At 38.2% G+C, this 26,999-nt stretch overlaps 1 protein-coding gene and 1 long non-coding RNA gene across 2 annotated transcripts in view; one reads left to right on the top strand and one right to left on the bottom strand.

Moving 5' to 3' along the window:
• Positions 1-1,146: 1,146 nt before the first annotated feature.
• The window catches only part of LOC133563031 (proprotein convertase subtilisin/kexin type 5), a 59,270-nt gene continuing 33,417 nt past the window's right edge, over positions 1,147-26,999 (bottom strand). The window contains exons 6-16 of the mRNA XM_061916939.1: positions 23,504-23,698; positions 21,895-21,981; positions 21,622-21,823; positions 19,682-19,905; positions 19,372-19,614; positions 17,911-18,156; positions 14,052-14,247; positions 6,805-7,010; positions 6,634-6,734; positions 3,203-3,374; positions 1,147-3,134 (exon numbers count right to left, since the gene is read on the bottom strand). Coding sequence (XP_061772923.1) covers positions 2,761-3,134; positions 3,203-3,374; positions 6,634-6,734; positions 6,805-7,010; positions 14,052-14,247; positions 17,911-18,156; positions 19,372-19,614; positions 19,682-19,905; positions 21,622-21,823; positions 21,895-21,981; positions 23,504-23,698 — 2,246 coding nt within the window. The 3' untranslated portion in view covers positions 1,147-2,760. The remainder of the gene's footprint in view (positions 3,135-3,202; positions 3,375-6,633; positions 6,735-6,804; positions 7,011-14,051; positions 14,248-17,910; positions 18,157-19,371; positions 19,615-19,681; positions 19,906-21,621; positions 21,824-21,894; positions 21,982-23,503; positions 23,699-26,999) is intronic.
• LOC133563032 (uncharacterized) lies at positions 16,128-18,848 on the top strand. The gene is made up of 3 exons (XR_009808980.1): positions 16,128-16,208; positions 18,510-18,610; positions 18,700-18,848. It is a non-coding gene; the product is annotated as an uncharacterized LOC133563032 (long non-coding RNA).

Genomic DNA, 26,999 nt, shown 5'->3' with positions numbered 1-26,999 from the left:
GTCCAAAAATAGGTTGTCTCTTTCTAAGTCGGACGTAATTACAAGTTACAACACACTCGTGTTTGAGGAACAAATGTGTAGCAGGAAGTCGGAAGTGCGCTGCCATGGAAACGGAAATAAATGTGCCGCAGAAATAGTTCCGCCTGTGCATAAAATGACCGAAATACGGTAAATGTTGTACATATTACATATTGTTATGAACATCTGTGTTACTACATTATATATATATATATATATATATATATATATATATATATATATATAGACTTGCAGTGTGGAAATACGTTGGAGGGTTTTGAAGTCTTTAAAATGGGAAACAAAGACGTCTGTTCTTGTCTCTTATAATTATTGTGAATTATAGGCAAAAATCCCCCCCCCCCCTCCAAAAAAAAAGGTGCAGTTCCCCTTTAAATAAATAGTGAAGACAATTAACTATTGAGTGACTTAACAATTTACCACAAATTTATTAACGTGACTTAAACAAGTTGAAAAACTTATTGGGGTGTTACCATTTAGTGGTCAATTGTACGGAATATGTACTGTACTGTGTAATCTACTAATAAAAGTTTCAATCAATCAATCACTTGATTTCAAAATTATCAATGATTGATTTCCTTCTTTCAGGATGTATTTATTGATTTCATCATCAATAGTTAATTGTTGATTTCATCCTATTATGATTTATTTAATGATTTCATGAATTGACACACACAACTCAATCTAATCATTATTAAAATATGAAATGATTTACATTGTAATAAATACATATTTAAACAATTACTTAGCATGTGTCTTTATTTAATTAATAGCGAAATGCAATCAATAATTAATTTATTCATGAAATAATTAATGAAAAGACAATAATTTAATATAATTTTACACCTATATCTATTTAATTTAAATTATAATGTATTAACGACCCATTTAAGTGTTTTCAATTAATTAAAAACATTTTTCAATAATTATTTAAATGTGTCATGACACATTAAGGTTTATAATTATTAATTAAATCATCAATTTAAATAGTTAAATTAATTGTATTTAATAAATTAAGTATGAATAAATAAATAAAATACATCTTTTTTAAATAAATCATCAAATAATGATATCAATAATCCAATCATGACATTTTTATTATGAAATGATTAAATCACATTTCATTTAAAATTCATGACCATTTTATTACACATTTATGTTTTTAATGCCATTTTTAATTAATCAATGACACATTCCATTATTAAAGTACTTATATAAAAATGTATTTATTTATTGAATTTTGCCCCTATTTGGCCATTCATTCTTTGAGAATGTACGGTGTTATAAAAGGCTTTTGTGAGATATTCACAATTCTAAATAAATAAAATTTTTGTAGATATTGTCAAGATAAATTAATTCTCAAGTCAAATAGCGACAAACACTCATCATTTTACTTTAGAGCAGGGGTCACCAACGCGGTGCCCGCGGGCACCAGGTCGCCCATAAGGACCAGATGAGTCGCCCGCTGGCCTGTTCTAAAAATAGCTCAAATAGCAGCACTTACCAGTGAGCTGCATCTATTTTTTTTAAATTGTATATATTTACTAGCGAGCTGGTCTCGCTTTGCTCGACATTTTTAAATCTAGAGACAAAACTCAAATAGAATTTGAAAATCCAAAAACATATTTTAAAGACTTGGTCTTCACTTGTTTAAATAAATTCATTTATTTTTTTACTTTCCTTCTTATAACTTTCAGAAAGACAATTTTAGAGGAAAAAATACAACCTTAAAAATTATTTTAGGATTTTTAAACACATATACCTTTTTACCTTTTAAATTCCTTCCTCTTCTTTCCTGACAATTTAAATCAATGTTCAAGTAAATGTATTTATTTTTTATTGTAAAGAATAATAAATACATTTTAATTTTATTCTTCATTTTAGCTTCTGTTTTTTCAACGAAGAATATTTGCGAAATATTTCTTCAAACTTATTATGATTAAAATTCCCAAAAATTGTTCTGAAATATCTAGAAAATCTGTAGAATCAAATTTAAATCTTATTTCAAAGTCTTTTGAATTTATTTAAACATTTTTGTTCCGGAAAATCTAGAAGAAATAATGATTTGTCTTTGTTAGAAATCTAGCTTGGTCCAATTTGTTATATATTCTAACAAAGTGCAGATTGGATTTTAACCTATTTAAAACATGTCATCAAAATTCTAAAATTAATCTTAATCAGGAAAAATTACTAATGATGTTCTATAAATTCTTTTTTTAATTTTTTCAAAAAGATTCGAATGAGCTAGTTTTTCGCTTCTTTTTTTCGGTTGAATTTTGAATTCTAAAGAGTCGAAATTGAAAAACTATGTTTCAAAATTAAATTTTCATTTTTTTCCTGTTTTCTCCTCTTTTAAACCGTTAAATTAAGAGTTGTTTTCATCATTTATTCTCTACAAAAAACCTTCCGTAAAAGGAAAAAAAATGTACGACGGAATGACCGACAAAAAATACCCATTTTTTTATATATATAGATTTATTTATTAACGGGAAATTGAGCAAATTGGCTATTTCTGGCAATTCATTTATGTGTGTATCAAACTGGTAGCCCTTCGCATTAATCAGTACCCAAGAAGTAGCTCTTGGTTTCAAAAAGCTTGGTGACCCCTGCTTTAGAACAACTAAAACTCCTCCTACTGATACTTGCGCCACAAAGGGTGCCGTCGAGTGAGCTGGCGTACACATCACACTGTTCTCAGTGGGTACCCTTCAAGGGGGGTCCGGTCTAGGACTGGTTGAGACAAGTGCTTTCGTCCACAGGAACAACATGGGCGTCCCGCTCATGGATGAAACTGTAGCGGCGATACACCGAGCCTCCTCTGCTGGTGTACACCACGTCCACCTCGTCCCCGCTATCGGGTTCGGGCACGCCGTGAGGCATGTTGGCATTGCCACTCAGTCTCTCGTAACTCTGCTTCCAGCAGAGTCTCTTCCTGGCTCGGGCCTTCACTAAAGCCAAGGCCAGCAGGGCCAAAAGCAGCCCCGCCAGCAGGGCGACGGGCGCGGCCACCGAGGTGTGTTTGAGCACTCTTGATGACATGTTCATGTCGGTCACCAACTCCTCGCCTGACCTGGGTCCGGTGAGCTCCACACACATATCTAACACACACACACTTTTAGTCGTGAATCGTAGTCAAAAGTATTGTTGACGAAGACGGCGTTTGTACCTGAGCCACTGTCACAAACGCAACAGTCTGAATGGTTGCCGCCCGCCCGACAGCAGCGGGCGCAGCGACTCTCCACGGCGTGGAGACCAAAGTCTTGGTGACAAATCAGACACTGGTCAGGTCTGGGACCACTGCAGTGTTTGCAGGAGCTGTCACAAGGCGAACAGGTTGCCTGTAAAAGTGGTCAAGGTACATTTTTAGGGACCGAATGTCCCTTTGGGACAGAGGACCCTATTGTATTTCTAAAGTTTTACCATTATACCGCCCCCTAGGAATAAAACACTGACAAAACTGCTCTTGGGAAGAAAACACAGACAAAACTGCATGTAACTTCCGGTAGGAATGTCGTAGAGACATGAAACAAAAACATCTATGTAGGTCTCACTTAGACCTACATTTCATTAATTGACATTCTTCAGCAAAAATCAACAGGAAGTTGGCAATTACCCCTTCAAAACAAAAGTTTTGTAAAAACCCGTCACCTTTTTTCAAACATTATATCCTCTGAGCGTGTATGTTGTGTCTGCTTCAAACTAGCACAGGAAAGAAATTGAACCCTTCTGATTAAAAGTTGCGCAAAGAGTTTTTGTAACTACTCCGGTTTTGATTTTACGAGCCTTCAAAGAACCGCTACGCTGATGCTACTGCGCTGCTGCCGTCTCAAGATGGCCGCTTAAAAGCAGGAAGCACCAGCGTGACCACATAATGCAGAGAAGGTAGATAATGTGCGGGTAAAGATATGTTAACTGGGTGAAAGAAGGAGGCACCAGTTTGACTCCAGGATAAAGAGAAGGTAGGTAAAGTACAGGTAAAGATATGTTGTCTGGGTGATGGCAGGAAGCACCAGCATATATGGGTGACAGAAAGAAGCACCAGTGTGACCCCAGGAAGCAGGGAAGGTAGGTAATGTGAAGGTAAAGATTAGTTGAATGGGTAAAGGCAGGAAACACCAGCAAAAGTTGGTCCCGTCCATCGCTGCTTGCAGCTTTAATTTTATTTTTAATTTTTCACCCTGCAAAGGTGAATAAAATAAGCAAAATAGTTGATCTACAAACCCCGTTTCCACATGAGTTGGGAAATTGTGTTCAATGTAATATTAACGGAATACAATGATTTGCAAATAATTTTCAACCCATATTCAATTGAATGCACTACAAAGACAAGATATTTGATGTTCAAACTCATAAACTTTATTTTATTTTGTAAATAATAATGCCAAAGTAGTTGGGAAAGGGCATGTTCACCACTGTGTTACATCACTTTTTCTTTTAACAACACTCAATAAACGTTTGGGAACTGAGGAAACTAATTGTTGAAGCTTTGAAAGTGGAATTCTTTCCCATTTTTGTTTTATGTAGAGCTTCAGTCGTTCAACAGTCCGGGGTATCCGCTGTCGTATTTTAGGCTTCATAATGCGCCACACATTTTCCATGGGAGACAGGTCTGGACTGCAGGCGGGCCAGGAAAGTACCCGCGCTTTTTTTTTACAAAGCCACGCTGTTGTAACACGTGCTATATCTGGCTTGGCATTGTCTTGCTGAAATAAGCAGGGGCGTCCATGAAAAAGACGGCGCTTAGATGGCAGCATATGTTGCTCCAAAACCTGTATGTACTTTCAGCATTAATGGTGCCTTCACAGATGTGTAAGTTACCCATGCCTTGGGCAGTAATGCACCCTCATACCATCCCACATGCTGGCTTTTGAACTTTGCTTCGATAACAGTCTGGATGGTTCGCTTTCCCTTTGGTCTGGATGACACCGTGTCGAATATTTCCAAAAACAATTTGAAACGTGGACTCGTCAGACCACAGAACACTTTTCAACATTGCATCAGTCCATCTTAGAGGATCTCAGGCCCAGAGAAGCTGGCGGTGTTTCTGGATGTTGTTGATAAATGGGTTTGGCTTTGCATAGTAGGGTTTTAATTTGCACTTACACATGTAGTGACAAACTGTAGTTACTGACAGTGGGTTTCTGAAGTGTTCCTGGGCCCATGTGGTGATATCCTTTACACACTGATTTCGCTTTTTGATGCAGCACCGCCTGAGGGATCCAATGGCCGTAATATCATGGCTTACGTGCAGTGATTTCTCCAGATTCTCTGAACCTTTTGATGATATTACGGACCATAGATGGTGAAATCCGTAAGTTCCTTGCAATAGCTCGTTGAGAAATGTTGTTCTAAAACTATTGGACAATTTGCTCACGCATTTGTTGACAAAGTGGTGACCCTCGCCCCATCCTGGTTTGTGAATGACTGAGCATTCCATGGAAGCTGCATTTATACCCAATCATGGCACCCACCTATTCCCAATTAGCCCGTTCACCTGTGGGATGTTCCAAATAAGTGTTTGATGAGCATTCCTCAACTTTGTCAGGTTTTTTTTGCCACTTTTGCCAGCTTTTTTGAACCATGTTGCAGGCATCAAATTCCAAATGAGCTAATATTTGCAAAAAATAACAAAGTTTTCCAGTTTCAATGTTAAGTATCTTGTCTTTGCAGTCTATTCAATTGAATATAGGTAGAAAAGGATTTGCAAATCATTGTGTTTTGTTTTTTATTTACGATTTAGACCACTTCACTGGTTTTGGGGTTTGTATATTTGCATCCCCTTCCTCTCAGTATTGTGGGTATTCTGATAACCAGCATGTATTATGCATAGTCTTGAAAAAATAAACATTTTATTTGCTATTTTGTTTTGTAAAGTTGTTTTAAAAAACATACGTGATTAATTTTAGCATTTTTTTTTTTTAGATGGCAAATAATTACGACATTGAATATGCTTTGAAAATGATAAAGAATGTGAATTTAAGTCAGACGTTCTTTTTATATTTGGAAATAACGTGATAGATATTAATGTGTATTGCATTATGGGGGGTTTTGTTAGAAAAAATATATATACCCTGTGACCTGTTGTATCAAATATAATACAAATTGAAAAATCATATCTGGAAATTGATTTTTGTTAAAAAAAACAAAACACAATTTGTTCAGAAGGACCAATTAAAGCTCCATTTTTAAATAATTTGAATTTTCTGTCGATTATTTAGTGGCTCAGGCTTTAAAAGGTTATAAGACATTAATTTAAGCAAGAAATGTATGTGTATTGAATTATGGGGTTTTTTGTTATAAAAAAATATAAACCCTGTAACCTGTTGTATCAAATATAATACACATTGAAAAATAATATCTGAAAATTGATTTTTGTTAAAAAAAGAAAAAAAAAATGTTCAGAAAGACCAATTAAAGCCCCAGTTTTAAATAATTGGAATTTTCTGTCAAATATTTAGTGGCGCAGGCTTTAAAAAGGTTTTAAGACATTAATTTAAGCAACAACAAAAAACTGCCAAAAAAACTGCTAATGTAGATGTATTTTATGACTAATATGTAGCAACATCATACTGTTAATAGTTAAAATGAGCAGCAAACCTCTTGAGTGAAATACTTCCCCTCCTCACAGCGTGGATAACAGACTTTTTCCTTCAGCGTGCTGCCATTGTCGCACGTCACACAGCTCCGAGGTGAGGAGTCTGCCAAAACATACATCACATGGTGAGGATAAAAGCGGCCCCCAATATTGACACAAAGTGTGGCGCGTACCTGTGCAGGTGCGACAACTGACGTGGCACTGCTTGCACACCTGGTCCAGCTGGTAGAAGCGCAGTGGGCAACGTTCAACACACATCTTGGTCCCTTGCAGCTCCAGAAGAGGAGGGAGACACGCCCGACAGGACTCTGGCCCCGGACCAGTGCACATCTCACAGGAGTGGTCGCATTTCTTACAGTGGGTGCCGGCTTGGTAGTAGCTGACATAAAAACACATTTATATGTAAGAAAACAATAAGACATTTATTAGTAGGATGTCATTTTGCAATAGCAACACAACAATAGTGTGGAGGGGGGCGTGGTGTGTAAGGACCGGACCTCGCAGCCAGCGGCAGGTGAGTAGATTGCCCAGCTGGGACTGGTTATCTGATCACCTGTCGCCTTTATTAGCAGCAGCCGGCGCGATACATGTTGTTGGAGTTGGAGTTGCGGGTGAGCGGACAAAAATGATGGACGTTGCCGGAAGGAAAAAGCCACAAGGACTGAAAAGTTGTAGCGTGGATTGTGGTCCTAGCGTGTGTGCGTACACAAATAAAGACATTGTCACACCAGGTTACCGGGCTCACGAGGGGGTCTGTTATGGTCAGGAGGACCCACGAGAGGGAAGCGTCACAAATAGGTACACCTGCACTACTTGAAGGGAACCCTCTGTCCATCCATTTTCTACCGCGTATTCCCTTTGGGGTCGCGGGTAAGGGGAACCCATGATGAATTTATTCTTTTCTGACATTTGATTAGATGATTGTGCTAATACCAAAGCGTCAATTTATAAGGTTGGATGCACCTTTTTGCAAGGTTTTGGGGTCTGGCCACATTGTGACATGACTGCAAGGTGGACATACTCGATGGTCTCTTGCTGGCCCCACTCAGGACTGGACTCTTACTATTATGTTAGATCCACTCTGGACTGGACCCTCACTATTATGTTGAATCCACTATGGACTGGACTCTCACTATTATGTTAGATCCACTATGGACTGGACTTTCACACTATTATGTTAGATCCACTATGGACTGGACTCTTACTATTATGTTACATCCACTATGGACTGGACTCTCAATATTATGTTAGATCGACTATGGACTGGACTCTCACACTATTATGTTAGATCCACTATGGACTGGACTCTCACACTATTATATTAGATCCACTATGGACTGGACTCTCACACTATTATGTTAGATCCACTATGGACTGGACTCTCACTATTATGTTTGATCCACTACGGACTGGACTCTCACACTATTATGTTAGATCCACTATGGACTGGAGTCTCACAATATTATGCTAGATCCACTATGGACTGGACTCTCACAATAATATGTTAGATCCACTATGGACTGGACTCTCACACTATTATGTTAGATCCACTATGGACTGGACTCTCACACTATTATGTTAGATCCACTATGGACTGGACTCTCACTATTATGTTGGCTCCACTATGGACTGGACTCTCACACTATTACGTTAGATCCACTATGGACTGGACTCTCACACTATTATGTTAGATCCACTATGGACTGGACTCTCACTATTATGTTAGATCCACTATGGACTGGACTCTCACACTATTATGTTAGATCCACTATGGACTGGACTCTCACTATTATGTTAGATCCACTATGGACTGGACTCTCACTATTATGTTAGATCCACTATGGACTGGACTCTCACTATAATGTTAGATCCACTGTGGACTGGACTCTCACTACAATGTTAGATCCACTATGGACTGGACTCTCACTATTATGTCAGATCCACTATGGACTGGACTGTCACTATTATGTTAGATCCCCTATGGACTGGACTCTCACTACTATGTTAGATCCACTATGGACTGGACTCTCACAATGTCATGTTAGATCCACTGTGGACTGGACTCTCACTACTATGTAAGATCCACTATGGACTGGACTCTCACTATTATGTTAGATCCACTATGGACTGGACTCTCACTATTATGTTAGATCCACTATGGACTGGACTCTCACTATTATGTTAGATCCACAATGGACTGGACTCTCACTATTATGTTAGATCCACTATGGACAGTCTAACCACTAGGCCACTCAGTGAAGTTTCTTAATCGCCAAAATATATATTTATATACAGTTTGTTTAATAAACATATATATTACTATTATTTATTATACATTTAGTCAGGATAGATAGATGGGTGGATTTATTGCAGCAATGCATAATTTACTTTTTATCATTTTTTTTTTAAGTTTAAGTATATTTGATTTGTATTTATTTTCGTAATCTGCCTGATCTAAGCCTTGATAATAATCTTTGTAATTAACTAATTAATTCATTCATGTCGTTTGGCAAGGTTTATTTTGTTAAACTGTGAGTAGGTTTGGATATAATTATTGAATACGATTAAAAATAAAGAGTAAGATTACTAATTCAGTGTTAATTTTTGAGTGGGTCCTGGGGCCCCTGTGTAGTGGAAAAGTTGGGTCCCAAGATCAAAAAGATTAAAAACCGTTGATCTAAACCACGAGGGAGTGTTTTAAATGAAAACTATAATCATCATAGGTCCCCTCTAATGAGCAGTGTTGGGACTAACGGGTTAGTGTAACGCCGTTAATTTTTATATTCAGTAACTCAGTTACCATTAATACATGATGCATTACTGCGTTATTTTTTTTATATAGTATCGGCAATAAACATAAAGATGGATCCTACTGGGCCAGGCCAATCTTTTCTCATCTCTAAACTAAAACTGTGGAAACGTGTAGAGTGTTCCTGGCTTCAGTACAGTGTTGATCTCATGAAGACATGATTTTATTTCACAATTCCTAGAGGGGAAAAAATGCCTGGTAAAGCTTTGTGTATGTCATGTGTGCCCTCCTGGAGTGAAGCCAAGTTTACAGCTATGTTGTTATGTTGCTGTTTCTTACTTGTTGTTACTTTTTAAACAGTGTGACATAATTCTTGTGCAATAACTTTTTCCTTGAAATATTGCAACTTTTTTTGTAAAAACACATTTGACTTTATCTATGTAAAATTGCGTTGTTTTTTTTCTGAAAAAAAAATCAAACACAGTTTTCTTAACATTTTTGTTCCTTAAATATTTCTACACAATTTTTTTTAAATATATTTTTTCTCACTAAATTTCGTTTTTCTAAAAAAATAATAAAATTACTTTTCATTCTTTAAAATTGAATACATTTTTTTTTTCATTTCAATTTTTTTTCTCAAATTATATGACATCATTCTTGTACAATAACAACTTTTCCCCTGAAATATTGCAATGTTTTTTTTTGTAAAAAAATATTATGCATTTTTTAACAACACATTTGACTTTAATTATTTAAAATGGCAATTTCTCTGGAAAAAAAAAAAATTCTTAAAATGTTTGTTCCTAAAATAGTTCTACACAATTATTGTAAACTAACTTTTTTCTCACAATATTTCATTTTTTCCAAAAGAATAAAAATAAATAATTTGTTTTAATCCTGTAAAATGACATCCTTTTTTATATATATAAAAAAAATCTCTACATATTTTGACAAACTTCTTGTGCAACTTTTTTCTCGAAATATTGCAAGTTGTTTTGGTAAAAAAAATATTATGACTTTTTTTCACAACACATTTTATTTTAAATGTGTAATTACAAATTTTTCTGGAAAAAAACAATATTTGTCAATTTGTTCTGGCCTGAAATAAATTGGCCCTTTGAAAATGTATTTGTCTTGGTGTGTTGTATGTAGACCAACAGATTGTATTATTTTACAGTACAATAACAGTACTAAAATTGAAGGCTAAAAGGGAATTAATGAGAGCCTTAAAAAAAAAAGAAGAAAAAAATAAGTAACTAAATGCCGTATTTTTCGGACTTTAAATCACAGTTTTTTTCATAGTTTGGCCGGGGGTGCGACTTATACTCAGGAGCGACTTATGTGTGAAATTATTAACAAATTACCGTAAAATTCTACTTTGTATCGTAAATGTTGTAGTTTTTACTTTCCATAACGTGTCTACTGACATATACTGTATAAGTTAGAAGTACTTAGTATTATAAATGTCGTAGTTATTATCTTCCATAACGTGTCTACTGACAGATATAAGTTAGAATGAAAATACATGGGTACGGCTAGTAGCTACTATTAGCAAACAGATAGACCTACCAACTCGGCGCATAAAAAGTGCAGGTGGCCTTAAAACGCCACAACAGTCAGGGACCATATGTTAGTACCCAAAATAAAGACTCTACATACAAATAAATTCAATCGGATCAGAAACATAGGAGGAAAAGGGATTAAAACCCGATGCTAACAGCCCATTGAAAATACATGGGTACGGCTAGTAGCTACTATTAGCAAACATAGACTTACCAACTCAGCGTAATATCTTAACATCCACACACTCTCTCGTCGCAACGCGGCCCTGATGGTCGGCACCTATAAGTTTACAATTAGTTGTAAAATGTTGGTTGGTTGTTTTTACGATATGCAGGCAAACAACAACTTTAAAACATACCGGCTTAGCTACGGCACCTGGCAGCCATCTTGGTATGGACGATCACAGCCCCTCCCTCACACTTATTCAGCCTGTTGTTCACTAATCTTTATTAGGGACCGAATGTCCCTTTGGGACAGAGGACCCTATTGAATTTCTAGCATTTTATTCTTCCTTTCTTTCTTTCTTTATTATTATTCCGCAGCTTTGAGCTGTAATTTAACATGCTTCAAAACTCACCAAATCTGACTAACACATCAGGACTGGCAAACATTGCGATTTAATCAAATAAAACCTAAACCCAAAACTAAAAATTGCGCTCAAGCGCCTCCTAGGAAGAAAACAGACAAAACTGCCTATAACTTCCAGTAGGAATGTCGTAGAGACATGAACAAAAACCTCCATGTAGGTCTCACTTAGGCCTAGATTTCCTACACTGACACCCTTCAGCAAAAACCAACAGTAAGTTTGCAATTCCCACTTCAAAATAAATGTTTTGTAAAAACACTCACCTTTGCCTCTTTGAGCTGTAATTTGAGCCCCTTATCATGCTTCAAAACTCACCATACTGGACACACACATCAGGACTGGCGAAAATTGCGAGCTAATCAAAAAACCTAACCCCAAAACTCAAAATTGCACTATAGCGCCCCCTAGGAATAAAACATTGTTAACATAGACACGTTATGGAAGATAAAACCTACATTTACAATACAAAGTAGTGTATAGTTCTAACTTATATCTGTCAGTAGACATGTTATGGAAGGTAAAAACTACAATATAATACAAAGTAGTGTGTTGTTCTAACTTATATCTGGGAAGCCCAGACTTCCCTCTCCTCATCCACTTCCATATATACTCAGCTTTAATTTATTTTAAATTGCCTTTCAAATGTCTATTCTTGGTGTTGGTTTTTATCAAATGAATTTCCCTAAAGAATGCGACTTATACTCAAGTGCGACTTATATATGTTTTTTTCCTTCTTTATTATGCATTTTCGGCAGGTGCGACTTATACTCCGAAAAATACGGCATTTACTTTTCACAATAACGCATTACTTTTTGGTGTAAGAAATGGAGTTAGCAACTAAGTTACTTTAGAAATAACGTAACTAGTAACTGCAAATGGGTTTCAATAACTAACTCAACAGTGCTAATGAGAGAGTATTCATTTAACGATACATTCATTATTGTTGTTGTTTGCAGTGACTACTCTACCTTATTTAGCGACATGCACTTTTATTCTACTGCAAAACTGTGTGCTAATTACAAAAAAGACCAAGAAACTTATTACACTAGACCAGGGGTCACCAAAGCGGTGCCCGCGGGCACCAGGTCGCCCGTAAGGACCAGATGAGTCACCCGCTGGCCTGTTCTAAAAATAGCTCAAATAGCAGCACTTACCAGTGAGCTGCCTCTATTTTTTAAATTGTATTTATTTACTAGCAAGCTTTTCTCGCTTTGCTCGACATCTTTAATTCTAAGAGAGACAAAACTCAAATAGAATTTGAAAGTCCAAGAAAATATTTTAAAGACTTGGTCTTCACTTGTTTAAAAAATTCATTTATTTTTTTACTTTGCTTTTTATAACTTTCAGAAAGACAATTTTTTTAGAGAAAAAAAAACAACCTTAAAAAATTATTTTAGGATTTTTAAACCCATATATACCCTTTAACCTTTTAAATTCCTTCCTCTTCTTTCCTGACAATGTAAATCAATGTTCAAGTATTTATTTTTTTATTGTAAAGAATAATAAACATATTTTAATTTAATTCTTCATTTTAGTTTCTGTTTTTTCGACGAAGAATATTTGTGAAATATTTATTCAAACTTATTATGATTAAAATTCCAAAAATATATTTTGGCAAATCTAGAAAATCTGTAGAATCAAATTTAGATCTTATTTCAAAGTCTTTTGAATTTCTGTTAAAATTTGCGTTCATGAAAATCTAGAAGAATTAATGATTTGCCTTTGTTAGAAATGTAGCTTGGTTTAATTTGTTATATATTCTAACAGTGCAGATTGGATTTTAAACTATTTAAAACATGTCATCAAAATTCTAAAAATAATCTTAATCAGGAAAAATTACTAATAATGTTTCATAAATTCTTTTTTTTTATTTTTTCAAAAATGTTCGAATTAGCTAGTTTTTCTCTTCTTTTTTTCGGTTGAATTTTGAATTTTAAAAAGTCGAATTTAATTTTCAGTTTGTTCGTGTTTTCTCCTCTTTCAAACAGTTCAATTAAGTGTTTTTTTCATAATGTGTTATCTACAAAAAAAGTCCGCAGAAGGAAAAAAAATGTACGACGGAATGACAGACAAAAATACCCTTTTTTTGTTTGTTATTTATCTGTTTCTATGTACATTTATTGTGAGAAATCCTTAAGATGATCAGTGTTTCCACAAAGATAAATATCATTAATTCTTAATAATAACATAGAGTTAAAGGTAAATTGAGCAAATTGGCTATTTCTGGCAATGTATTTAAGTGTGTATCAAACTGGTAGCCCTTCGCATTAATCAGTACCCAAGAAGTAGCTCTTGCTTTCAAAAAGGTTGCTGACCCCTGCACTAGATCTCAAGAGGACCTGGACCTCATAAGGTTGACTGTTACTAGGTTTACGGTCATCATGTGCTATTGTTGATTTATCCTAAGAAAGCAACGTCCTTAAATCAATTCCAGGAAGGAGAAAGCAAACAGAAAGTGTAAAGAGCTTAGTGTACGTGTCTTTACAAAGTCCACACAATGGGGAATGACAAGGAAATCATACCCAGTTGGACAGTGGCTGACACACAGATGAAGGAGGTGCAAATATCCGGGTGCACAGGCCAGGCAGTCTTTGGGCGACACACCTGTACAGGTGGCGCACACGCGGTCACACGGTAAACAGAAGCCCAGTTGGGTCCCGTCTGCATCCTGCCTGGTCGTGTACGTGGCAGCCGGACACTCCTTCACGCAGGTCCTGTCTGCAAACACACAAATGAATGCATATACACTTCTTTCTTTTGTTTTTGTGCCGTACTCTACGCTAGTTCTTTACAGTTCTCACATGTTCAATAAAATGTTAGATTCTTATATACCAGGTATAATGCTGCAGATGAATTAAGACACTTGATCATACTTGCCAACCTTGAGACCTCTGATTTCAGGAGGTGGGGGGTGTGGGCGTGGTCGAGGGCGGGGCTTGACTTTCAGTGAATTCTAGCAATATATATATATATATATATATATATATATATATACATTTTATTTTATTATATACCATATTTCCTTGAATTGCCGCCTGGGCGCTAATTAATTTAAAACCTTTTCTCACTCCTGCACTTACCAAAGGCATACGGTAAAAGTAAGCATGCGCTAATTATTTTAAAATCTCTTCTCACTCTGGCACTTACCAAAGGCATGCAGTAAAAAATTGAGTGTTATGTAAGCTTGGATCTTAAATCCTACTGAATAAGTTTTAATCTTCTTCCCTTTATGCAATTTCAAATGACCGGTATTGAAATCAGCCACCTGCATTTTGAAAATGATTACAGCGGAAGTGTCACTCGTGACGTCACGAGTTTGACCAGGGGGTAATACCAAGCATGCGCTAATTATTTTGCGAAGCGAGTTTGACCCCGCAGTAATTCAAGGCAGGCGCATACTATATGCCCTGTGGCAATTCAAGGGAATACGGTATATATATATATATATATATATATATATATATATATATATATATATATATATATATATATATATATAAAAGAAATACTTGAATTTCAGTGTTCATTTATTTACACATTTACACACACAATACTCATCTACTCATTGTTGAGTTAAGGGTTGAATTGTCCATCCTTGTCCATCCTTGTTTTAGTAACCATATGCATGCACAGTAGATGGCAGTATTGTCCTGTTTAAGAGTGTCATAACATTGCTGTTTACGGCAGACGAACTGCTTTACGGTAGACGAAAACGTGACTGCTGTTGTTGTGTGTTGTTTTACCGCGCTAGGAGGACGTTAATGAAACTGCCTAACAATAAACCCAAATAAGAAACCAAGAACTCGCCCTTGATCCTTCTACAGTTATAACGTCATTGGGCAGACACGCTGTTTATTTGTGGGAAAGCGGACGTGAAAACAGGCTGTCGACACGTCACTCGGGTCTGCATGGAGCTTGAGGGGGCGTGGCCTCCAGCTCCACCTGAATTTCCGGCGAAAATTTATCCTGGGAGATTTTTGGGAGAGGCGCTGAATTTCGGGAGTCTCCCTGAAAATCTGGGAGGGTTAACAAGTATGCAGTTGATGATGTCATTGACAAGGAAATGTTATGCAAAAGTAGATCTTACAAGATCCCAAAAATATGCCAATATTGGCATCAACCAGCAGAGGCAGTCTTCACTCAACTTATATATTACTGTCTAAGGAAGTGAAACAGGCTGTCAACTATGGGATGCATGACTCGTTACCGGTGTTGAGACTAACTGGAACGCCATTATTTTCTGCGGTAACTAGTAGTCTAACGTGTTATTTTTTATATTCAGTAACTCAGTTAGCGTTACTACATGAGACGTTACTGCGTTGTTTTACGTTTTTTTTTACATGTATTATCAGCTAGAAACTGAGAAGATGTGAGTGTGTTTTATTGGAGAGCTGCTGTGTCGTCCTGAATCTTCTTGTCTCACAAGAGGTGTGTGTGTGTGTGTGTGTGTCATACTTGCCAACCTTGAGACCTCCGATTTCAGGAGGTGGGGGGCGTGGTCGGGGGTTGGGCAAGGGGCGTGGTCGGGAAAGGGCGTGGTTAAGAGGAGAGGAGTATATTTACAGCTATCCATCCATCCATTTTCTACCGCTTATTCCCTCTGGGGTCGCTAGTGCCTATCTCAGCTACAATCGGGCGGAAGGCGAGGCACATCCTGGACAAGTCTCCATCTCATCGCAGTATGTGTAGAAATCTTTATTTACAATTGAATCACTTGTTTATTTTTTAACAAGTTTTTAGTCTTTTTTATATCTTTTTGTCCAAATAGTACAAGAAAGACCACTACAATAGCGTGTCTGTGTTTACTAATAAGACATCATGCCGGAGCCAGAGTCCAGTTTCTTAGATATTCTCACTAATTTTCTTTTGTCGAGCACAAAGAAAAGAACATTTTAGTTAGGCTGACCATATTGTGAAACCCCAAAGAGAGGACACATATTTGCGTGCCAAAGCCGGGAAAATTTAGGTGAACATTTGCCAATGATACTTGAACTTGGTTTATATAAATGATATATTTATTTAAATAAAAAAGGTTTTCTCCTCTGTTGACAACAGTGTTAGCGCTAGGAATTTTCAAAATGGGGTCCCTGGGACCCCATCAAGTCATAAAAATGGGGTCCCACAATAAACGTTTGGGGTCCAACTTTTTTGTAAGCGTTTTTAAAACAAATGATAAAATTGTCCTGTTATATCTCACATTCTATGTTCTGTTTTGGAAAAAGGTTGGCATAAACGTTACTTCATTCATTAAAAGAAATAATAAAAAAAGAAGACAAATGTGTACACATATGTAAATGTATTCAGTTATTAACATTCATTCACTTTCTTCTTTCCTTCACGGATCTAAACTTGACCGCTGCTGATATTTCTTTCTATGTTCTTATTTATTAAGTTGTAGGTGTATTTATTTCAGTATAAAAGTGTAAAAAAGGGTTTTGCTTGGGTCATGAAATGATGATAATGGTGTGCCAGGGCATACATACATTTTATATTAACGCTTAAATCTCTGGAGTCTACATCAACTTTACATCCATCCCTCATTTCAAAATGTTTAAATTTTTTTATGTTGTTTTTCTTTTTACTTGTTTTCCGCCCTTTTTTGTCAAACAAAACAGTTTTTTTTTGGCAAACACACAAAATATGTAAAATCTTCCACCAAAATAATTTTTCAAAGCGGTTAGTGCTGCAAAGGGTTCTAGGTATTTGTTCTGTTGTGTTATGGTGCGGATCCATCCATTTTCTACCGCTTATTCCCTTTGGGGTCGCGGGGGGTGCTGGTGCGTATCTCAGCTACAATCGGGCGGAAAGGCGGGGTACACCCTGGACAAGTCGCCACCTCATCGCAGGGCTATATATATACATATACACACATATAATATACACTAAGCAAGACCCGTAAAGACACGGATGGCAGATTCTGGTGTGGATGAACTTGACTAGCCTGCACAGAGTCCGGACCTGAGCCCGATAGAACACCTTTGGGATGAATTATGAGGGAGACTGAGAGCCAGGCCTTCTCCACCGATGCGCTTTTGGGAAAATGGTGGAAAATTCCTATAAACACAGCCTTCCCAGAAGAGATGAAGCTTATAGCTGCAAAAAGGTGGACCGACATCATATTGAACCCTATGGGTTAGGAATGGGATGGTACTTCAAGTTCATATGTGAGTCAAGGCAAGTGGCCAAATACTTAAAATACTTATGACAATATATATATATATATATATATATATATATATATATATATATATATATATATATATATATATATATATACATACATATATATATATATATATATAAAATACACACACACATACACATATATGTATATATAATTCCTTTTCAATCCCAAAAAGAAGAAGATAAGCCGGAACTTACTGTGAAGGTATGTTGGGACAGCACAGGTGAGACACTCACGGCTGCCAGGCCCATCGCAGGAGTAGCAGTGGCGATGGCAGCCTACGCATGTGAACTGGTCGTCGTGCAGGAAGGTCTTCGGTGGGCAGTCGCTATCACCCGTCACCCCACATAGGAGTGTGTTCGGGTCCAGCACCAGGCCCCGTTCACACTGGGTGCACTGGTTCGGGTCTGGTCCGGAGCAGCTCGTACAAGTCTGATGGCACTCTGCACATAATCCGTCATCAACATTCAGCAACATATGCATGTTATTAAAGGCCTACTGAAATGAGATGTTCTTATTAAAACTGGGATAGCAGGTCCATTCTATGTGTCATACTTCATTTCGCGACATTGCCATATTTTTGCTGAAAGGATTTGATAGAGAACAACATCGACGATAAAGTTCGCAACTTTTGGTCGCTAATAAAAAAGCCTTGCCTGTACTTGAAGTAGCAGACGATGTGCGCGTGACGTCACGGGTTGTGGAGCTCCTCACATCCTCACATTGTTTACAATCATGGCCACCAGCAGCGAGAGCGATTTGGACTGATTTAATGACTCATATTTGACACACGCAGCTACGGTCTTGTGGAGAGACGGAGCCGACAGCAGGATAGGACAGACAGCGGTCCTACCCGAGATGGCGGCCAGGAGGCGGCGCATGCAGCGGAGCGGAGAGGTGGGGCGCACTTGGAGCGACGCTGCGGCAATCCGAGTCAGGTGCATAAACGACACACCTGCTCTCAATCCCTGCATCTTCTGCTGCAGCATAAAAGGGGTGAAGGAGGAGCAATCGTGAAAAAAGTAGGAGAGGAAACACCCGACAACAAAGACGACGAGAGCGACCCAGAGAGAGATGAGACCCCGCGGAAGACGCAGCCACCGGCCACCAAAAGGTGTGCCTCGACGAGCAGGAAGAGAGGTCACGCTAGAAATTGGCACGACCGACTGGCAATAAAACTTGTTCATTGAAATAATAAACAAGAGTCAATCCTGCTACAATGCTTCTAGCATCGATGGTCACTGCAACCCACACGATGACGGCTGGAGACCTGTCACAGGTATATTGATAAAACATAGCTGCTTACCGTTCTTTTTAGCATATTCAATAGCTTGGACCTTAAATCCTGCTGAATTGCTCTTAATCTTCTTCCCTTTATACGATTTCAAATTATTGAAATCAGCCTCCTCCATTTTGAAAATGATGAGTGGTGAAGTGTCACTCGTCACGTGACGAGTTTGACCCTGCGGAAATTCTAGGCACACGCTAATAATTTTGCGAAACGAGTTTGACCCGGCAGTAATTCTAGGCAGGCGGCAATTTAAGGAATTACGGTAATTGGACTTTGGAGGTTCCAGAAAAGGCCGTACAAGACCTAACTAGTGCGTGTGTGGACATTATTAGCAGCACCATATTTGAACCGGCACAACAAGGCTCACCTTGACACTCTGCGGCTGCATCCTGGTAGTAGGTGCCGGTCTGGCACACCTTTGAACAGGTGCCCTTATAGAGTTTGGGACTGAATGCGGAGCAGCTGTCGCAGTCGTCTGCCAAAGGTCCAGAACAGCTGCCACAGGTGGGGTGGCACAGTCCGCAGCGTCCCACCTCCAGGTCCTCGTAGTACCCCGTTGGACAATCAGCCTTACATGCGCCATCAAGCATCAGGTATAAGAAACCACATTCTAAAAGCGTTACGAGAGAGAAGTGGTGAACTTTCCGTTGGGATGAATGTTCCCCCTTCTCACTTACTGTAGCAGGTCCTGTCGTCGGAGCAGACGTCGCAATGTGGGGGGCAGCGCCTGCAGGTGGCGTCGTCTGCGGGGTACGTGCCCAGTGAGCAGTTGAGCGTGCACACGCCGCCCTCCAAGTAGTGGCCGTCGGCGCAAGACAGACACTTTGTGGCGACGGCGTCGCACGCCAGGCAGGAAGTGTCGCAGGCGTCACATGACCCCTCTGCTGTCTCAAAGTAACCCCTGGAAGGACACCCGATCACTCAGTTATTGATCTTACTACAGCAATGTTGTATTAGAAATCTGCCTTCAAAGAACTCCAGCTTATTAGTGATTCCCAGAGCCCAAAAAAAGTCTGTGGGCTACAGAGCGTTTTCTATTGGGGCTCCAGTACTCTGGAATGCCCTCCCAGTGACAGTTAGAGATGCTACCTCAGTAGAAGCATTTAGGTCTCATCTTAAAACTCATTTGTAAACTCTAGCCTTTAAATAGACCCCCTTTTAGACCAGTTGATCTGCCGTTTCTTTTCTGCTCTGCCCCCCTTTCCTTTGTGGAGAGGGGGGCAGAGGTCCGGTGGCCATGGATGAAGCGCTGGCTGTCCAGTCTCGGAACCCAGGGATGGTCTCCTGCTGGCCCCACTGTGGACTGGACTCACACTATTATGTTAGATCCACTATGGACTGGACTCTCACTATCATGTTGGATCCACTATGGACTGGACTCTCACTATTATGTTAGATCCACTATGAACTGGACTCTCACACTAATATGTTAAATCCACTATGGACTGGACTGTCAATATTATGTTAAATCCAAAAAGGACTGAACTCTCACACTATTATGTTAGATCCACTATGGACTGGACTCTCACTATTATCTTAGATCCACTATGGACTGGACTCTCACTATTATATTAGATCCACTATGGACTGGACTCTCACACTATTACTTTAGATCTACTATGGACTGGACTCTCACACTATTATGTTAGATCCACTATGGACTGGACTCATACTATTATGTTAGATCTTATCTCTAAGGGAGAGACCTGCCACCGGGCGAAGGAAACTCATTTCGGCTGCGAATTTTGTACCCGTGCTCTTGTCCTTTTGGTCATAACCCAAAGCTCATGACCATAGGTGAGGGTGGGAACGTAGATCGACCGGTAAATTAAGAGCTTTGCCTTCCGGCTCAGCTCCTTCTTTACCAGAACGGATCGATACAGCGTCCGCATTACTGAAGACGCCGCATTGATCCGCCTGTTGATCTCACGATCCACTCTTCCCTCACTCGTGAACAAGACTCTGAGGTGCTTGAACTCCTGGGGCAAGATCTCCTCCCGAACCCGGAGATGCCACTGCAACCTTTTCCGGGTTAAGGTTAATTCAGTTATCCGCGCTAAATTTAAACAAGCGCACCCTTGGACTTCGCACAAAGGTGTGAAAATACAAACAAAAAAAACTATTTGGTAAATCAATGAATGGAAACGTAATGATTGAAAAGTTTCTTAATTGCAGAAAAATATGATTTAAGTGGTGAAGCTGTATTTTAATTCCTCTGTCGCCTTTATTAGCAGCAGCCGGGTTGAGATGTTGGAGTTGGAGTGAGAGTCAGAGACAGAGAGTGACACGGCCAAAGAAAAATACATTTTACTGGAAAGCAAAAGGCTCTCGACATTTATACAAATTAAACAGTGTAGTACCCTGAAGTCCGGGCTTTTGTCGCAGTGTGTGGTGGTCCGAGGAACCCACTAGAGAGCAACCTCCAGAAATATATATATATAAATTATTATATTTTATTAATAACTCAATTACAATGTATTTTATCACATAGTACTAAGTTAGTAGTGTACTAAGTCAGTGTTAATATTTATTTTTCTTTGGCTTTGTTACTCAACAAGACATAACGTCTCTGGGAATCAGCACTCGGAGAAATGACGAAAGTGTTATTGCGGCTTACTCGGGGCAATTTGACCAGCACATCCCTCGGTGGAGGAAGAGCTGGAAGCCGCCCTGCTTGGAGCAGCTGATGCAGTTCTCGCTGGCGCCCACGCAGGTTTGGCAGTTGGGCGAGCAGCTCTCGCACAGCTGAGTGGCGGAGTTGGCGTAGGAGCCGGCGGGACACTGCGGCACGCAGGAACTTTCCTTGTCCAGAAAATAGCCTGAGACAACGCGGTGCTCGTGAAGGACATCATTGTTGGTAATTTAAAAGCATGGCGGAGAGTGTCGGTACCTTCAAAACAAGAGGAACAATCCAGTGGTTGTGGGCCGAAGCAGGTCTTGCAGGACATGTCACAGGTGTGACATTTAGCATATTCAGCTGGAATAAAAACAAGATATATAAAACATGCATCTCATAAATGTTAGTAGACTCCTTTTATTTCAGCACCCTTTTTATTATGATGTATCTTCTCTAAAAAAGTACTACCTTGGTAGTCACTTATGTTCCCACCTATTTAGACCACAATTGCTGTGTTTTGAATGATCATTTGTGCAAATTAAATCTACAATCTTTAGCACCTTGAAGGTGTTTGTTTGATTGATTGATTGATTGATTGATTGATTGATTGATTGAAACTTTTATTAGTAGATAGCACAGTACAGTACATATTCCGTAAAATTGACCACTAAATGGTAACACCTGGTAAGTTTTTCAACTTGTTTAAGTCGGGATCCACGTTAATCAATTCATGGTACAAATATATACTATCAGCATGATAAAGTTAATGGGATTATATACATCAAATTATTTACATTATTTACAATGTGTGTCCAAATGTATATATATATATATATATATATATATATATATATATATGTTTGGACACACATTGTAAATAATTCAGTGTATATACTCTGATGATTAACTTTATTATGCTGGAAAAAAAATATATATATATCTATAAATATATTTCTATATATATATCTATCTATATATACATATATATATATATGTATATTTTTTTCTATATATAAAAAGAAAAAATATATATATACATATATATCGATTTTTTTTCTTTATATATATATATATATATGTATATATATATATATATATATATATATATATATATATATAGATATATAGATATATATATATATATATATATATTCCCTCCGTTGTTTACCTGTTTCTCACCTTTTTTGTGAGGTCCGCCAGAAGTTGGCAGACCTGTCAGCGATCCTGTTCTGTCTCCCTGTGATGTTTGTCTGATCTTGATTGGGATTGTGCTGAACATATTAATTTCGGGGATTAATAAAGTATTTCTGATTCTGAACCAAATTCTAATCAACAAAAACTAAATATAAACAACACAAAAAATAATAATTGGTCATATTAACTAACTAAAATCTGTAATTTTGTTTGTTAAAACTAGACTAAATACATATAAGTTTGTCAAAAAACTGACTAAACAAAAATGAAAACTGACGTCAAAATTTACAGCTGTAAAGTAGAACCAAATGTAATTTCTTCTCCCTGCAGAAGATATACTGTGATTAAAAAAATATTGCTGAAATGTGAATATTGTAAGCACTTTTGTGAAAAGTGTACATTCTAGAAATGAAATGGTTGTTGAAAATAGTCTGGCTGATAAGAATATTGCCACTTGAGAAGTGGCAGAGATCATCAATGAGGGTGCGGGAGCCAGCCTTTCTAGAACTGCTCCATCAAAGTGGCTCTCAGATGAGAACGTGGGCGTGCCCACTCTGCTCAAGTGCCCTCCAGCAAGACATCCACTGTCAGAGAATACACCCAGTTGGACTCTAATCTTGTGTCTGTGCAATACCAGCAGGTGGAAGAGGAAAAAGTAGTCACCTTCATGGCTGCCAGGAAGCCTTACCGTCAAAGTACTGGCCCAAGGGGCAGTTAGCCATAGGGCAGTGGTCATGGAGAGGAGGGTTCCCCGTGAGACAAAGGTCACAGTCTGTGGACCGAGGCCCGTGACAAGTCTGGCAGGAGCTGTGGCAAGACTCACAGCGCCACCCGGTGGTGTCAGGGAAGGTCTGCATCGGGCACTGCTGAACACAGTTGTCTCCTGGCAGGGTGAAGACAACACTTGAAACATTTCAATCCTCCAGGAAAATAAATATATTCAATTATTTAAAGCAGTTTTCTACACCAGAATTAAAACTGTTATTATTATTAATCAACTTCTTATTCTTCTTCCATCCAGATTTTGGCGCACTCTACCTTCCACATTTTTCATCCGATTCAAACCCTTCCAACTTTAAAGTGTTCAGCCTATTTGGGAATCTCTTGAAAAACTCCCAGATTTCCCAGAATTCCAGGTTTTCCTGGACATTTTCCCCATTCAAAAGGAATTGGCCATTTTTCAAACGTCCACCATTTCCACAATGTTCTAACTATTCAACATATTCCAATCATCCTGCACAATTTTTCAAGTTAAAAAAAAAAATCCAGGAATTTCCAAAATTCCAGGTTTTCCGGCACATTCTCCTCATTCAAAATGAATTGGCCCTTTTTCAAACTTCCACCATTTCCACATTTTTTAAATCCATTCAACACATTCCACTCATCCTGCAAATTCTTTCAAATTAAAAAAAAATTCCAGGTATTCCCAAAATTCCAGGTTTTCCGGGACAATTTTCCCCATTCAAAATGAATTGGCCATTTTTCAAACTTCAACCATTTCCACATTTTTTCAAACGATTCAAATTATTCAATATATTCCACTCATTTTTCCAAGTTCGAAACATTTCCAAGAATTCCCAAAATACCAGGTTTTCCGGGACATTTTCCCCATTCAAAATGAACTGGCCATTTTTCAAACTTCCACCATTTCCACATTTTTCAAACGACTCAAATTATTCAACATATTCCACTCATTTTTTCGAGTTCGAAAAAATTCTAGGAATTCCTAGAATACCAAGTTTTCCGGGACATTTTTCCCAACCAAAATGAGTTGGCCATTTTTCAAACTTCCACCATTACCACATTTTTCAAACTATTCAACATATTCCACTCATCCTGCACTTTTTTTCAAGTAAAAAAAAAATCCAGGAATTTCCAGAATTCCAGGTTTTACGGGACATTTTCCCCATTCAAAATGAATTAGCCCTTTTTCAAACTTCCATTATTTCCACATTTTTTAAATCCATTCAACACATTCCACTCATCCTGCAAATTCTTTCAAATTCAAAAAAAATTCCAGGTATTCCCAAAATTCCAGGTTTTCCGGGACATTTTCCCCATTCAAAATGAATTGGCCATTTTTCAAACTTCCACCATTTCCACATTTTTCAAACGATTCAAAATATTCAACACATTCCACTCATTTTTTCAAGTTCAAAAGAATTCCGGGAATTCCCAGAATTCCAGGATTTTTGGGACTTTTTCCCCATTTAAAATGAATTGGCCTTTTTTCGAACTTCCACCATTTTCACATTTTTTAAACCATTCAACATATTCCACTCATCCAGCACATTTTTTCAGGTTCAAACAAATTCCAGGAATTCCCAGAATTCCAGGTTTTCCGGGACATTTTCCCTATTCAAAATGAATCGGGCATTTTTCAAACTTCCACCATTTCACATTTTTCAAACCATTCAAATTATTCAATATATTCCAGGAATTCCCCTTTTTCCCGACACCTTTTTTTCACACATTTTCCTTCCACATTTTTCAACCCACTTCAACTGTTCCACTGACAAATCATTCCTTTTAATCAGGACAAAAAACAAAGTTCCCGGTTTACCCAAAATCCCGGGCATTCTGTAACACCATTTCTCAATATAAAAAATGTTACCACTTCAACATTTCTCAACCGATTTGAACAATTCCAAACCCTCATTCCGAATACTCAAATAATTTAGCTTTTTCCCAATTTGAAAAATTCCAACCCCAAGCATTTTAACTCATTCAGAACATTAACATTATTTTGCATTTCCCCAAAAATTCCATCTTTTTCCGAAATTCCCAAATGTCTATTAAATTCCCATCAGAAAGAATGGAACATTTTTCAAAGTTCCACAACTCCCACATTTTTCATCCACTTCAAAATGTTCAGCCTGTTTAGGAATTGTGTGCTCCCTCTTAACAATTGTAAAACAATTTCCTGGATTTCCCAAAAATTCTCAGTTTTTAGGGACATTTTCCCCATCCAAAATGAATTGGCCATTTTTCAAACTTCCACCATTTCCAAATTTTTCAAACTATTCAAATCATTCCACCTTCAACACAGTCCACTCATCCTGCACATGCTTTCAAGTAAAAAAATTTTTCTCCGTTTTTTCACCCTTTTTCCTGGCGACGACTCCTTCCACATTTTTCAACCCCCTTCAACCTTTCCACTGACAAATCATTCCTTTTAATCAGGACAAAAAAAACGAAGTTCTTGGTTTTCCGGAAATTCCAGGAATTCTGTAATACCATTTCTCAAACAAAAGATTCCAGGAATTGCCTCATGTAGTTTTAATTTTTGTGGTTAAATCTATTTTTATATCATTTTAATAAGATTATGTGACATTTATCTTCCATCCATCCATCCATTTTCTACCACTTGTCCCGTTTGGGGTCGCGGGGGTTGCTGGAGCCTATCTCAGCTGCATTCGGGGGGAAGGCAGTTTACACCCTGGACAAGTCGCCATCCCATCGCAGGGCCAACACAGACAGACAGACAACATTCACACTCACATTGACACATTAGGGACCATTTAATGTTGCCAATCAACCTATCTCCAGGTGCATGTCTTTGGAATTGGGAGGGGCCTATCCCCAGGTGCATGTCTTTGGAAGTGGGAGGGGCCTATCCCCAGGTGCATATCTTTGGAGGTGGGAGGAAGCCGGAGTACCCGGAGGGAACCCACGCAGTCACGGGGAGAACATGCAAACTCCACACGGAAAGATCCAGAGCCCTGGACTGAACCCAGGACCTTTGATTGTGAGTCACACGCACTAACCCCTGATCCACAGGTGAACAGGCTAATTGGGAACAGTTGGGTCCCGTGATTGGGTATAATTGCAGCTTCCGTAGAATGCTCAGTCATTCCCAAACCAGGATGGGGTGAGGGTCACGACTTTGTCAACAAATGCGTAATCAAATTGTTCAACAGTTTAGAGGGGAACATTATCAGCAGAACTATGTAAGCATCAATATATACCTTGATGTTGCAGAAAAAAGACCATATGTTTTTTTAACCGATTTTCAAACTCTACAAGGGTGAATTTGTCGATTTAAACGCCTTTCAATTGTTCGCTGTCGGAGCAATGACCTTTCACCCCTGACGTTACAATGGGAAGCAATCTGCCATTTTCTCAAACACATTACACACACCAAGTCAAATCAGCTCTGTTATTTTCCGTTTGTTTGACTGTTT

The sequence above is a fragment of the Nerophis ophidion genome, linkage group LG12 (assembly GCF_033978795.1).
Source record: "Nerophis ophidion isolate RoL-2023_Sa linkage group LG12, RoL_Noph_v1.0, whole genome shotgun sequence".
Lineage (NCBI taxonomy): Eukaryota > Metazoa > Chordata > Actinopteri > Syngnathiformes > Syngnathidae > Nerophis > Nerophis ophidion.
This window is presented reverse-complemented; position numbering and strand designations above follow the sequence as displayed.